Genomic DNA, 14,445 nt, shown 5'->3' on the forward strand with positions numbered 1-14,445 from the left:
AAAGTAACAGGCATTTGCTCAACACTCCAAATGTACTGGGCCATTTAATTCTCACTAAATCCCTATAAGGCAGACTAACTCAATGTAATTTGTGGAGTCTGGTGAGTAATTTGCTAACTTCTCTGAACCTTAGTTTCCTCATTGCTAAAAGGTGACAATAATAGTGGATACCTAGTTTTTATATTTGAGTGATTAAATGACATAATACAGTTCCTGAACACATAGTATGTACTAAACAAGTGTTAGTGGTTATAATTGTTACTAGTTCATAATCAAGGCAGCAACCATTGGCTAAAATCAAAAATCATTGTTTTTTTAAGAAAAGTGACAACATATTGAAGTTACAAAATCATTGATGAGCATTAACCAATCCATAAAGCATAGATATTTATTCACACCTTCATTTGGCAAAATGTTATTGGACCTGGCATTGTCTTAGTCACTTTTGAAAGAAAAAATAAAGACAATATCTTCAACTTCACTTATATTTATGGGGAAGAAATAGGTAGGCAAGCAGGTCATCTTTGCAACACAGGTTATTGAATAAATCCATGGGAGACCATAGAAGTAGCATCTAACCCAAGTAGGGGTGGGTAGGAAGGGGCTGAGCAGAGGTGGGTTCCCCATAGGCAAGTAGGTGTTGGGCAGGTGAATGGAGGCAGTAGGAAGGTGAAAAAGCCACCCAGACAGAACAACACATGGAAGGGTCCAGGCACTAGAAAAAAATTCAAGTTCTGTTTGGACTCTTGTGGGTTAGCAAATGAAGGTGAAAATACAAGTAGGGCCCAGATCATAAAAGGTGAGGTCCACTAGGCTGCAGACTTTGGGCTGTATCTAAACAATACATAGACACAGAATTATTTTAAACAAGAGAGTTACTTGATCGAATTTGCATTTTCAAATAATTACTGTGATTGCAACGTGAAGAGTGGTTTAGAAGGGGCCAGAATTAGAGGCAAGGCAACCAGGTGTGAGTATAACTTACTGTTTAGTGAGAGAAGACACAGATGTCATTATGAATCTGTTATGTAGGGAACAGCAATGTTTGTTTGTTACAACAAATTATTTGGGGGGTGGGTATGGCAGGGAGAAGATGAACAATAATTGTACCAAAGGAGAAGTTCAAAGCCGGCTCATTTCAGTTTCAAAAAAAATTCCTAGGATGACTGATTTGTAACTCTCTATGGAATCGCACATCTATCAAGACTGAAATCACCTGTAGTTTTTCATCTCTGGAGCCATTAGATGAAAAGCAAAATTTTAAACATGAAGTATTTCATAATCCTTCCTCACCATTTCTCAGTCAAACATTATTGCTTGAAGATATGGATTTATAGCATATACACTGAAATGTGAATGATCTGCCAGGCCATATAACTGATATTCTGGCACTGACAAATAAGCTGAGAGGAAACCTAGGAAAGAAGAACTCAGGTTTCAGCAAATTAACGAGACCAGGAGAGAAACCACTCAATCATGATTGTTCAAACGGAATCTCTGTGGCATTCGTTATAGTTGGAGTTTGGAGGCTCCCACGCACTATACTTGCACATACATAATTTTTGAGGTAATTTAGCTAAAATCCCTTCATTTCACCTGAATTACTCAGGCAATTACAGTCATAATTTTTATTTTTCCCAAATTACTTGAAAGCTATGTCTCCCAATAGTATTTAAACAAAATTATCCTTTGTCCCACCTTCTTCAGTTTGTTCTAGAATGACCTTCCTCATTTTCCTCCTGATCATACTGGGCTTTCATATTTCAAAATATACATAAAATATGTGAATGCATCCTTAATAAAATTTTTAAATAATTCAGTGTGAAAAGACTAAAATCAGGTTTTAGAACAGTCCCTTTAACCATTTCCCTCCCTCCACTCCAGCTCCCTCCTCTCTCCCCATGCAGAAACACTATCACAGTGAGCGTTCATCTAAATGTTATTTTTGTATTCAAGTACACTCACACACATGCTTATTTACTTATTTATTTTATTTTTAGGTACAAACTTACGAGAAAACATAGAGCTGTGATTGTAAGAGGTCAGGCTCTGGAGAACAGATTTGTTCCCCATTAATAGTGTGGCCATGGAAAGTTACTTAACTTTTTTGTGTCTCAGTTTCCTCATAATATAAAATTGGGATGATAATATTATATATCTCATGGTCTGGTATGAGGAGTAATTATTTCAGTCTTTTAAAGCACTTAGAACAGTACCTGATAGTAAATACTCAGGGAATATTATCTATTATTATTGTTCTAAGTTTTTATAATGCACTGATATTTTCATATATGTTTATTATTCTATGACTTCCTTTATCATATTAGTAATATGTCTTGGACATCTTGCCTCATGTGTACACAGGCTTTTAAAAATCTTCTGTATAATGAGGACCATGGTTAATTTAAAAATTCCCCTGTTGGACATTTAGCTTGTTACCCAATTAGTTGAGTTTAGTTTAGTTTAGTTTTGCTATCGTAAGCACTCCTTGAATAAAAATCTTTATATATTAATATATGAATAACTGTTTTTAGGGTGGATACTGATATATGGCAAGCCAGATTAGGATATGGACATACTTTATTTTAATAGATATTACCAAATTGACTTTCCTGAATTTCACCAAATCTTTGGCAATACATTATGTTTTTCTTAACAGGTAAATAATTTTTATCCTATTCTGGATTTAATCTGTATCTCCTTAACCATAGAAAAGTTGAGCATCTTTTAGCTGAATACTTAATGAAAGGGAGCTAGTCATGCAAAATTCTGGCAGGAATGAACTAGCCATGATCAATACAGAAAAAGAACCCCATGATGATTTTGAGTATGAATGATGAAGAGGGTCTTAGAAATGAGGTCGTAGAGGCCAGCTGGGAGTGATGAGTGAAGGTTTTGTAGGCCACTGGAAAGTGTTTGCATTTTATTTTGAGCAAGACAGTGATATAATAGAGAATAAGGACTATTGAGATGAACTTTGAATGATGGATGGGGTTTACTAAGACAGAGGAGTGAAGGAAGGACATTGTAGGCTGAAAGAATAAAACTGAACAATTATATTAATAGAAAATGCAAATACATGGTAAAATCAAAAGCATGGTGTTGCTTATATATTAAAGATTAATATTAGGAAATAGAACTGGACTTGCCTGTTCATGGAAAGTACTTTGGCATGCTATTAATCTGACATTTTCATTTTCATTTCTAGAAAATTGGAAACTATTCATGGGATAATGGAATCTGCATTTATTGAGCACATTCTGTGTTCCAGGTTTAGTCCTTGGCACTTTACATGAGTAGTTCATTAAATCCTTGAAGGAGATGTTATTAACACCATTTTGCATATGTGGGCACTGAGGCTCAGGGAAATGATATGACTTTCTTACAGCAGTCATCTTTGGGCCTAAGCTTCAAAGTCAGCTCTCTCCAGGTTAGTTAAGCACACATTGGGTGAATACTGTGTACTGTACTAGGTATTGGAGGGAAAAAAATCAGTGTAGCAAGGTCCCTTCCCTCAAGGACAGTGTCTACTAGCTTTCTACTCTTCACTAGATTTTAACCAAAGGCATGCAAACACCAAGTGACTCAGACTGGAATAAGGAGAAGAGTTTAGACAAGAGAGAAGCTGGAGGATATATTTTAATCCAGGCAAGAAATCATAAGAAATGAGAGAGAGGAGAGGATGAGGTGTGATGGTAACTGACCAATGAATATCAACCAGTATTGGCAGTCAATTGGATGTGGGTTGAGGAAAGCATTCAAGATGCCCGCAGGAGGCCTAGTTCTCATGGCTGCATGACTAGTGATAGCAGGAACTAGAGAGGAAGGTTGAAAAGAATCTTTGAAGGTTAGAGCCAATTAGAACATTTAAAATAAGCCAAAAAAAAATCTTAGTATAAATCAATGGTGACTAATGCAAAGAATATTCTGTGGTATGTGTTTAATTGGAAAAGACATTTATGTGCAGCCTAGAAAGATGTTGGACAGTAAACCTGAAATAGCCTTTAAATTATTACTTCTGCAAGAAGGCATATGCAATGTTGAGACTCTGCAATTAAATTAAACATTATGGCTATTATTAATGTTTTATTATTCATGGTATACATCAACATAAATATCTGTGCCATTTTATGCTTTGTAAGAAACATATTTGACAGCTCCAGGCTTAGACAATGTCTGCTGAGATTTGCTGTGTTTCCCCCATTTATGCTTTATATTAATTGCCTGGGCTTCTAGGATTCTAAAACAGGTTAGATATTAAAGTGTATTTTTTGAAGGGCCTTGTTGAATAAGTTCAGCAATCTATTGTCTCTATGACACCCCTTAGAAAACTATGATCTCTGTGAAATCATTACAGTAAGATACTTAAGGGGAAAAAAACTATTCTGATTGACAGAATCCTAGAAGATGTTATTGCCACATAATACTTGCTGTCATCTTGGGAGAAGAGATAGTATGATGTATTCCCTGCATAGGAGAGTAAGATTTCCTGAAAACTTCCTATAGGTTAAGCCTTTTTCTAGATTGCAGAATCTTTCATAGAACCCTCGAGTTCTAGCCCTGTCCCCATCACAATAACAGCCCACCTGTCATTAAAATCAATGGAAACTATTTGAAGGGTAGACCTTGGTATTTGTCCTCAGGGATGTCAGCCGGCATCCAGGTATGTGACACTGCTTCGTAAATATTTTAAAGTCCTCATCTGATTGTGCCTACTCCTTCTAAACTAGTTTTGCCATTTTCAGCCAGGGTGGATCATCCCTGGGATTCTTCAGTGGCAGAAGGAGATAATGCTCCATGGTACTAAGTCTGCCTGTAGGGTCTTGGCAGACTTACACTATGAGCAAAAATGACATAGGTGCCCCCAAACCTACTCTTTTAAACCTTTCTTATAACTCAGATCTCTCCTTGCCCTTCCCCTTCTTCACGCTGCCAGTGACCCCCTCCTCTTTTATAATGTCACTTCCCCTCATACCCACTGAAAAATCAAATTCCATGAGGTATGTTGATTAAAAAAATAAATATCATGTACCAGGCTCTGCTATGAACTCTTCGATCTTTGTAATACTGTCCTGTGTCTTGGGTGACCAAATGTCTTAGTTTGCCCAGGCCTAAGACATTTTCTGGGATGCTAAAACTGGGACAGTCCCCACCCGGGAACTGAGGCACAAAGAGGAGAGGTCATTTCCAAAGGTCATACTGTTAATCAGTGGTTTGTCTAAAATTCAAACCCTGATCCTTCCGACCGCAGTCCCTGCCCTTTTTTGCTCTGTCACTCCTGATCTGCTAAGGGTCTGGTGGTTTGATTAAGGAATCACACTACATTTTAGTGACGAAGATGTATTTGCATTTTTAAAATGGAGCTGCAACGGAAGTGAATATGGTGGAGGTGGATCTTGGGGGACACACAGGGGATGGTGGTTATCTCCACCTCAACAACCCCTCCCCTATGCCAAAGCAGACTTAGAAACAAATATGGAGAATCGGTGATCATGACACTCCACTCAGTTACAGTTACAAGAAGCTTTGCTCTTTGGGGGTTTAGTGTCACAGAGTATCACGGGTTGGGGAGAATGCAGGCGGACACAGCATGCACCTTCGAAACAAATCAGTGTGAATCATGGTGGGGAAAGAATTCCCTGTAGTCACCACTGCCTGGGTAAAACCTACCACTCAAAAGTTAACAGACAGATTTAAAGATCTCATTTTCTAGGAATATTTTTCCAGGCAGCTTTGTTCTGCTTTCAGACCTCTAGAGCTCACATTTGTACTCGTGAAGTAGGTCGTGTGTGTGTGTGTGTGTGTGTGTGTGTGTGTGTGTGTTTTTAATATTTGTCCCAGCAACTATCAGGAATTTTTTTTTTTGGTGCCAGAATGTCAAGGATTGAGCGGAGTTACTACAAAGCATTATAGCTGGGATGTAGTAGCTACATTTGTTTCCAATTTTAGTCTCCAGATCTGAAAGGTGGGCTGAGATCAACCAAATGTTAGATTTGTGAATGTCTGATTTCTGGCACTGATCTTTTTCTAAAGCTTTTTTGCTCGCTTTAGGCTTTCTGCCCCCTGGGCCTACTGCTAATGCTCTGCTTTCTCCACTTTCATGGTTCAGAAATTTTTGTATTTATAACTACTCTCACAGGATAAAAATATGTGTAATTATATCCACCTTTTTTTTTCCATTAACCTCCTTGCTCTTTTGTAGTGTTCAGTTATTTGATGATTTTCCTCTCTCAAGTTCCCTCACATTATGCATGCTCCTATCAAGTGATTCTCCTACACACTCCTTCTTTCCTCCACAAAGTGGGATACTGTGAGGGGACTGAGAGGAACAGTTTTTCATGAATAACTAATGATCAGTTGGTTTATAATTACCATATCACCTGTAGGTATGAAAATGATGTTGCTACATTACTTGAGGATGATTAAAAGCAGTGATTCACCTAAGCAGTTTTAAACATTCTTCCAAGAAACTCCATACGCCAGCCATTAATTTATTTAGTAAACTTTTGCTTCCTAGATAATATACAGGAAACTTATCCCTACCCCAAAGGCAAAATCATATTTTGTTGCTGCTGTTGTCGTCCTTAAGCACCTGCAGCCCTAATCAAGATTATCAGAGAGGAAACAGTTTAACAAAGAGCTAACATTTGTTGAACCTTTGTTACTCCCAGGAGTACTTCTGAGTGCTTTGTGTATCTTACATGTAATGCTCTTAATGATCCTATAAAGAAGGTACGCTATGATGCCCATTTTAAAGATAAGGAAATTGAGGTTTGGAGACATTAACCAGCTTGTCTGAGTTCACAAACCTGGTAAGGGAAGAAGCTCAAATTCAAACCCAGGTAGCACTGGCTCCTTAGCCTAATAGAAAATTTCGATTTTGTATTGATTGAGTATTTATTGACCACATGATAAGTTCTGGGCACAGAGATAGATGAATAAGAGTATTCTTGACTTTGAATAGTCTAGTAACAACAGAATGATTATGAACTGATAAATTATAGTGCACTATATTAGCATTAGGTAATATAATTAGATATTAGCATTAGGCAGGAACAGAGTACTATGGGAGAGCATTAGCATAGTGTCTCCAAGGCATAAATGTGATACTTTTTATATACTTTTCACTTTTCTTAAGCAAAAAGAGCCTACGTTTAGAACAGGAAAATTAACATATTTGAAAAAAGGCAAGGTTCAAAAATCATAAATGTCTTTTCTGAATAGTGTATACTGTTTTCTCCTATACTGTACCTACATGCCTATGATGTTTTAATTTATAAATTTGGCACAGTAAGAGATTAACAATAACTAATAATAAAATAGAACAGTTATAACAATATACTGTAGCAAAAGTTATTTGAATGTGGTCTCTCCTCTCTTTCAAAATGTCTTATTGTACTGTACTCACCTATTTTTGGACCTTGATTGGCCATGGGTAACTGAAAACAAGGAAAGCAAAACCTTGGAGTGCAAAACTGTGTGTGGATAAGGAGGCACAGCTTGTATATATTTGTAGCTTACTCAGAGATACTCTTTTCTTTATTAAATACCCAATCAACATAGTTTTTTTTTTTAATGACCAAAAATGCTGAGTATAGAGCGACACCAAGGCAAAAATCATAAGATTTCCCTCATCTAAGCAATCCTTTTTCCTGCAGTAATGTAGTAAAGAAATCCTTTAGATGGCATTTACTATTTGGGTTGGTTATAGTCTAGAGCAATGTGTCCAAACACAAATCTGCATGTCAATGACTGGCTGATTGGATCAGAGTCTTATAGTCACGTATTCCTAGGTCATATTGCTATGGGTTTAGATATAGCAAGTCTAGGAACAGCCTAGGTCTCTATATTTTAAAATTCCCCAGTTAATTTCCATATACATGAAGGTTTAAGAACCACTGGTCTCAAAATATCCATAAATAAGGAAGGCCACTTATATGATCTTTACTTTTTCTTTATTATTTTGTTTAAGGGCATGGATTGGTAGGTAAGAGCCTAATCTCTGGAAACATATAAATCTCAGTTCTGGTTGATCTGTTTCACTTACTACCTGGGGACCTAGGACAAATTTCTTAACCTTTCCATTACCTTTGTAACAGATTTGTTGTGAGGATTAGATATAATGCCCAGAAAACAGCTAGCAGTGCCTTGTACTTAATAAGTGCTCAATTAATGTCAGAGTATATATGTATATACACACACACATGCATGTCCACACACATTTATATGTATAAACACACATACTCTTAAAATGATATGAAAACACCATAGTGGAAAATGAGCAGAACTATCACAAAAACAAAACAATCAGTCACTGTTACCTTTGCAGGAAAGAAGTAGGTCTTTGTCTGGCTATACTGGGCCTTTTCAAAGTTGAGAATCCTAACCCCCTAGTAGTGAGTCCTTCAGGTAGCCTCAGGCTGCTCCTTCACTCCAACTCACACCTTTTAGCTAGGAACTGACCGATCTTTTCCTTGCCGTTAGTTCCTATCCTTTCACATCATGCAAAAACCAACCTGCCATGTTTCATTTCTGGATTAGTTAAGCTACAAAGTAGCATGGGGTTGTTGAAAGAGTAGTCATCAAGAATAATGATCACTAATCCAACTCTGCAACTAACAAATTTATAAAATGGAATCAGTCATAGCTACTCTTGGTGTCTGTTTCCATATGAATTAGGATACAAGGAGATAAATGAGATTGTTTCTAAGCACCTTTCCAGGTATAATGTTCTGAGTTTCTGAGCTACTAAAGTATTATAACCTAATACCCTTGAGATCCTTTACTCTCTGATAACGACATTTGGCCCTTAAGCCAGAGGAATGACTGATGTCATTTAAAAGTCTATGCATAAACCTGGCTGAAGATATGTCTAGAATAACCACAAGATATAGCCAGCTCTTAGCTGTCCAACAAAGTACTTAAACTACTTACCTGTCAGCAAAGTGGGTCAGGATGATGTCCATGTAATCCCCATAGAGAAAAACCTTCCTAAAAGCTGGGCATGGATCATCTGGCAACTGATGGTGCACAGATAACAAAATACCTACCCAGGGCAGGAATCTCTTTCATTCTAGGTCTAGCCAAGGTCAAAATTTAACACTCTATAGAAGGAGGGGAAAGAGCACATGTCATGAGCAAATTCATGTAGGCAGTACAATCCAAATCCTCACTTATTAGAGAGGATTCTTAATCAACTAGAATATTGAGCATACCAGAAATAGCAGCCATTTTAATATCTCACAATATGTAGAAACAGAAAAACGATTGAATGATCAGAATGCAGCCATGTTTAAAGATTGGTTCATTTACCAGCCACTCCACCGATTTGCTAAATTTCCATCAAATTAACTAACTTTAAAACTTCCTAGAGCTCACCATTGAGTGAGATGCTGATGAAACAAGAATCCATCTGGTTATTTACTGAGCTCTTTTTTCCCAGCTTCTCGAATGAAAATATATTTCTTTATGCATTAACATTATTGGAGATCCAGTTCTTATGGTTTTATATTAGTTTAGTATTTTATTATCTTGTATTTATGAATTTTGGAAATGGCAATAAAACTATACGAACTCTCCTTCCCATATTGATTTTTATGTTTATTTTCTCCTTCCCATATTGACTTTTATGTGTATTTGTAAAAGATTCAACAGCAGAAAGATAGAAATATTTTCAGGATGGGAATGCTCATTCTTCCTAGTGCATTTTAATTCATTTCAGTGAATGCTCATGGCTAGCTTAGGCACAATTGTAGTGTAGGTTAAGTTTCTCTTTAAGGGTTTTTCTCTTTCAGGACCACACTTCTCTTTGGTCAAAATATTTCCTGGGCTGGGCGCAGTGGCTCACGCCTGTAATCCTAGCACTCTGGGAGGCTGAGGCAGGTGGATAGTTTGAGCAGAGTTTGAGACCAGCCTGAGCAAGAGCGAGACCCTGTCTCTACTAAAAAACTAGAAAGAAATTATATGGACAAGTAAAAATAATATAGAAAAACTTAGCCGGGCATGGTGGCACACATGCCTGTAGTCCCAGCTACTCGGGAGGCTGAGGCAGGAGGATTGCTTGAGCCCAGGAGTTTGAGGTTGCTGTGAGCTAGGCTGACGCCACAGCACTCTAGCCCGGGCAACAAAGTGAGACTGTCTCAAAAAAAAAAAAAAATTCTGTGGGAAGGTGGTCTGCTTTCTTTGTTCTTACCTTAAAAGGGAAAGAAAGAAGAAGGAAAGACTGCCTTATTCTTATTAAAAAATTATACTGAGGGATTAAAGCACTCCAGAGATAAGTAATACGTTAAGGAGACAAGCATAAGCACTCAAAAGTATTTATAAAGTAGGCAAAGCCAGTGGGAAAGGAGGGTCACCAGAACACTGCTGAAGATAAAAGTTAAGACATTTTTCTGAAAACCAGAAGCAAAGTCGAGGCGTGTTTGAAATAACAAATTCTACAAGCACACTTAAATTTCTTCAAATCTCTCAAACTAACTTCTCAGCTGCTTAGTTATGTAATTTGTATTATTTTAATCAAGCATTTTCAGCAGTAGACATGAAGAACTATGATACTGCCCAGATCTGAACATGTTAATTCTGTGCCTTGGTAGGAAAGACAAAGATGGTAGAAAGTCAAACCAAGGGACAAGTTGAGCCTGGAAGAGAACCTGAATCATTGTCTAAACCAGAGATAAAGCATCAAGGCAAAATTTCTGGATTTGAAGACCATGTAGTCTGCTTTTGATAAATTGCTAACTGTGTGGGAGAGAGCTGAGCTAGGAGTGGAAGTGGGTAACCGTATGGTTTTGCGGGGCGGGGTGTGTGGCGTGCCAGGCAGCCATATTTCTCTCAACTACTCACCCTGCTGTGGGTGCCTGATGGCCCGGTGCATCAGTACCACAGCCCTGAGGTGGCAACTCTGAATGGCAGACACAGTGCCAAAACGGAGATCATGGGCCTCGAAAGGTCTGGCCTAGATCTGCAATCCTATGAAATGAAAGCAAATGGAACAAAAGCCAAAAAGTAGTCCGGAGAGTAATCATCTGGCCTAGAAAATGGGGGGACCATTTTTATTAAAACATATAAACATGTACGTTTTGAGATTAAAAAAGACATTAGAGAAGGATATAGACAACCAAATCACCAAGTTTCTCTTTCAAAGGAAAATTCCACACATTAACAAATCATCTTGGGGCAAATTGCAAAGAAATTACAAGCATACTAAAAATAGGGTTTATATTATACAATGCTGTCAAAGTTTTCCCCTGTCATTCATGTTCTTCCAGAGAATGTAGTGAATGGTAACTAGTAGAATAAATGCTTAATAAACATCTCAGTGACTAAGTCAGTGATCAGATGAATAATTGAAAGAATGAATTAATCAACGACAAAGCCTATTTTCCCAAGCTTCAGCCACAGATAAAAATTGATTCTACTCAAAGTCTATTTATAAACCCTGGCTTTTTATTTAACCCAGATTTGGTATAGGAGTGGTTGTATAAATTGCTCACCACAGCCATTTCTTAAACCCTTAGTGTCTGCCCAGTACTCAGACAAAAGGAAAGTGGGGCTCTTACAGGTCAGCCAGGACCACCTCCTTGCTAAATTCAAGATCTTTTTTTATTCTCAGTTTACACCTACCTATCTATTCTTTACTAGTGCACTGACTCTTCCGGATGGCACTTGGAAATCCCGTTTTTAATGTTAGCATTGTAATTGAGGTCTTCATTGTTTCTTATCCCTCCAACTTGAACCCCCAGCCAATCCATTCCATGCTCTAGTGCAGCCTAACCTGCTTATAGTTTAGCCACAAACATAATAAATAATAATGATGATGGTAAAATAGCCTATTTGCCATGTCCTCTTGAAATTTTAAACTTCAGGGTTTTAATATGATGCTAATTTCAGATTTGTCTATCAGGGAAAAGAATATTGAAGCTCTCTCTTTTTAAGAAATGTCATTGTCTTTTCAGAGTGTGGAAGGAGAACACCACGAGAAAGCTGTGGAACTACTCAAAGCTGCTAAGGACAGTGTCAAGCTGGTGGTCCGATACACCCCAAAAGTCCTAGAAGAAATGGAGGCTCGCTTTGAAAAGCTACGAACAGCCCGGCGTCGGCAGCAGCAGCAATTGCTAATTCAGCAGCAGCAACAGCAGCAGCAGCAACAAACACAACAAAACCACATGTCATAGGTGAGAATTGACTTATTCTATACAAGGAGAGTCATATATATACACACACATGTACATATGGTCAGGGAAGACCTTTAAAATGAGGAGGTAACATTTAAGATGAGACTGAATGACAAGCAGCCAGGAAAAGAGAATAAAAAGAGGAAGAAATAGCCAGTGCAGTAGCTCTGTGACAGGCATGAGCTATTTGATGTTTCAGGAACAGAAAGAAAGCCTGAGTAGTTAGGGAATAGTCAGTGAGGACAGTGGTGGATTATGATATCAATGAGAGAGGTGGAGGCCAGGTCACAGAGGGTTCTGTGAGCCACTGAAGGAAGTTACATTTTATTGCAGTGGAAGCCACTGAAGGTTTTTAAGCAAGGGAGTGACTGTTTTCTCTTCCATGGGATATGGTAGAGTTCTATTTAAGTGAACAAGAGACTTATATTTGCACCTGCCATGGTAGCACTTGCAATACACATGATCATGGCCCCTTGAGATGAAACTGTAGTGACCAATTCAGGTACAAATAAAATAACACCAAGTCACATCATCCATGAATTTTATGGTGAATTCAGTCAAAGGGACCTTGATTAGCTCTTCATTACATTTTAATTAATTTGACTTTTAAAGATTAAAAGAGATTTGTTACACTTGCTAACTCATACAATGGTTGCTTCTGAGAAAATATTTGAAGCTAATTTGACGTATTTAATTTGAAATAGATCTCAGATTTTGTTCAAGTTTAATCAGTCAAGCAATGACCAGGTAAAGACAAATACTTGTCAGATATTATCTTCTTGTTTATCAGATGAAATGCAATTTCTATTCTCTAAATTAGAAATAATATTTCTTTTATCTGAGGTGGTAAAGGTTATGAGTACCTAGCAATGGTAAATGATGGCTACAGATACAAATGGAAAATAGGTCGAATGCAAGAACTGTGTGGGGAGTTTCTCTCTTTTGCCTAATTTTTTTTTAGAAACAGGGTCTCACTCTGTTGCTCTGTTGCCCAGGCTGGAGTGCAGTTGTACAATCATTGATCACTACAGCCTCAAATTCCTGGGCTCAAGGCATCCTCCTGGCTTAGCCTCCCTAGTAGCTGGGACCACAGGCACATGCCAGCACATCCAGCTAATTTTTTTTTTATTTATTTTAGAGATGGAGTCTTCCTATGTTGCCTAGGATGGTCTCAAACCCCTGACCTCAAGCAATTCACCCGCCTCAGACTCCCAGAGTGCTGGGATTATAGGCGTGAGCCACTGTGCCCAGCTCTTGTGCCTAGTTTTAATTTTAAACTCTCCTGAAATAAAAGTCAATTGTCTTTTCCCCTAACTTCTATATTTGATAATCAGGATGAATAGATTACATTTTCTACAATGTAAAATATATGGTTACTGTTCAATAGTGTGCTAGAAATCTAAACAGAGAATGTGAATGTGAGATTTCTTTTGCTATACCCACTTTTTTTTGAGAAAGTGTTACATTTATTCAGTTTTAAGCACCTCAGCTTTAAACTGTGACTTCATGTATATTCATATTTCACCCAGATTCCCAAAGAATAAAAGTAAGAAGCAGGAATACCTCTTGAGATATCAAAACTCTGAGGAAGTCAAGCTTGTCCCTGACTTCTGTTACTAGCTATAAAATGAAGAATTTATTACAGTCAAACTTAGGCTGTATCTTAACAGATTTACAAAGTAGCTGGCATTTGCCAGTGGCTTCACTGACACTCTTTTTCCTCCTTCTCTTAAGAGCCCCATTTTGTTTATTTTGTCCACTACTGAAACTCCTCTGTACCTTCTACTACCACTATCCGTGGTCCTGACGATCTGATCCAGGGAATCACTACCAAAACTATCAGCCCAGTCACAAAGAGAACCAGGTCCCAGAGGATGACTCTGATAAAATTGCATCCAAGAAACTCAGAATTTCCAAGCAGAAAACTGGACCAGAAATAGTCTTAATGTTGACTAACATTTTATTAAACAATTAGTGTATGCCAAGAGCTCTTCTAAGTGTTTCCATATATTAAATTACTTAATCTTCACAATAGCCTTGTGAGGATTAGGTATTATTTTTAATCTTGTTGTAAAGTAGGAAACTGAGACATACAGGAGTTTAAAAATATATATACAGTATTTCACAGCAGTTAAGTGATAGGGCCAGGACTCAAACCCAGAAACATGGGTTTCAAGGCTTCCTGCTCTTACCCACTCTGCCACATTGCCTCTTTGTTCACTGGAACCTGCCCTTACGTTCTCTGATCCCACCTCAAAGATACACTTGTGAA

At 37.8% G+C, this 14,445-nt stretch overlaps 1 protein-coding gene across 1 annotated transcript in view; it reads left to right on the forward strand.

Annotated features, from left to right (window-relative positions):
- LIN7A (lin-7 homolog A, crumbs cell polarity complex component) overlaps positions 1–14,445 on the forward strand; it is a 118,976-nt gene that overhangs the window by 95,763 nt on the left and 8,768 nt on the right. Inside the window, exon 5 of the mRNA XM_045553303.1 lies at positions 11,955–12,173. Within this exon, the coding sequence (XP_045409259.1) occupies positions 11,955–12,173 (219 nt within the window). The remainder of the gene's footprint in view (positions 1–11,954; positions 12,174–14,445) is intronic.

This window comes from Lemur catta, chromosome 6 (genome assembly GCF_020740605.2).
Source record: "Lemur catta isolate mLemCat1 chromosome 6, mLemCat1.pri, whole genome shotgun sequence".
Classification (NCBI taxonomy): domain Eukaryota; kingdom Metazoa; phylum Chordata; class Mammalia; order Primates; family Lemuridae; genus Lemur; species Lemur catta.